The sequence below is a fragment of the Echinops telfairi genome, unplaced genomic scaffold (genome assembly GCF_000313985.2).
Source record: "Echinops telfairi isolate 266 unplaced genomic scaffold, ASM31398v2 ScPeMD7_7424;HRSCAF=8462, whole genome shotgun sequence".
In the NCBI taxonomy this organism is placed as follows: Eukaryota; Metazoa; Chordata; class Mammalia; order Afrosoricida; family Tenrecidae; genus Echinops; species Echinops telfairi.
Genome location: NW_022111324.1, coordinates 40,848,444 through 40,849,803, shown reverse-complemented (window position 1 = coordinate 40,849,803; position 1,360 = coordinate 40,848,444). Strand labels below are relative to the sequence as shown.

General features: G+C 41.3%; 1 protein-coding gene across 1 annotated transcript in view; it reads right to left on the bottom strand.

Annotated features, from left to right (window-relative positions):
• LOC101651436 (complement factor H-like) overlaps positions 1 to 1,360 on the bottom strand; it is a 73,155-nt gene that overhangs the window by 2,757 nt on the left and 69,038 nt on the right. The window contains exons 6-7 of the mRNA XM_045298170.1: positions 1,072 to 1,254; positions 783 to 962 (exon numbers count right to left, since the gene is read on the bottom strand). Of these exons, the coding sequence (XP_045154105.1) occupies positions 783 to 962; positions 1,072 to 1,254 (363 nt within the window). The remainder of the gene's footprint in view (positions 1 to 782; positions 963 to 1,071; positions 1,255 to 1,360) is intronic.

Below are 1,360 nucleotides of genomic sequence, written 5' to 3'. Positions count from 1 at the left end.
GCTACTGTTATGTTTCAGGCGACCCCTGTGAAAGGATCGTTCGACCTCCAAAGGGGTCGGGATCCACAGGTTGAGAACCACTGATCTAGTGTATCCAGAAAACTGAATGTAAGAATCAAGTAAAGTTTATACAAAACTCCGTTGAAGGAAAAATGAATCAGGACCCTCATCCTCCCAGTGGTCTTAGCAGGTCAGCATGAATCATGGGCACATTGAAGCCCAAATGGCCACTTTCCTGGCGAAAGTCCTCATGAAGGCAATCTCCGAAGTTACACACTGACTGAGCAGGGGTCTGGGGCCACCCACTCTGCAGAGCTCTCTCTGCCTCCGGCTGCATTTGAAACAGACCGAGAAATGCACGTTGTCAGAGGGTTGAGAGAGGCAAGAGGAGCAAAACGGGTATCTTCTCATCTCGATGGGTTCGTTTTCCAGGAACTGATGGAATGAGGTTGATGATCACAATACCGGCAGTTATGCAAAATACTTCCATTTTAACTGTTCTTTTGACTCTTATTTTATGTCATATGCCAATTTATAAGTAAATCTTGCTTCACGCTTAGAGAAATACACCACATTGGTATAATAATCATAATAATTTGTTCCAAGTTTGTATATTTTGCCCTTTAGATATGTCTATATGCCCTGTAGATTGTGCTATAAGAAAGAAATGATTTGATTTTTATACCATAAGGCCTGGCATTTTTCAGCTGAGTCTCTCTATACAATTTTAGAGTAACTCTTTTAAATAACATTAAATAACAATTTGAAAACTATGTTCTCACCAATGCACTGAGGAAGCTGAGTCCACTTTCCACGATCACATGTGACTGATGCGTCTCCAACCATGGAAAATGTTTCTGAGCACTTGAATTTCACTGAATATCCGTGGTGATAGGGAGGGTCAGAGGGCAAGTCATAGCCATGCTCAAGTGTTGGTATGTTTTCACATGTGCGCTGCTCCTCTATGAAACGTGGCACAATAACTTTAATTGAAAGCAGTATTTGTCTTACATGAATATTAATATAAAATTGGATATTCGCATTTACATGTTCATGCTGTGTGTACATTACCAACACAAGTAGGCAGAGTTGTCCAATCTCCATCCACACACTGAATTTTCTGAGCCCCCTTCATTAGGAACCGAGGTGTGCAGTCATATTCCACCACTTCACCATGCTCATACTCTTCTTTCTCTCTCTGCTTAGCTGCCCCATTGGGGAGGGGAGGCGGAGGGCCACAAGATTTTACTTCTCCTGCAGCACAAACATTGTTTAAGCAATGGTGAAACCACTCATCTTACAATAACATGTAGGCAAAGGAGAGACATATATTCTTTTCTATTTATCTTTTTTTTTTTAA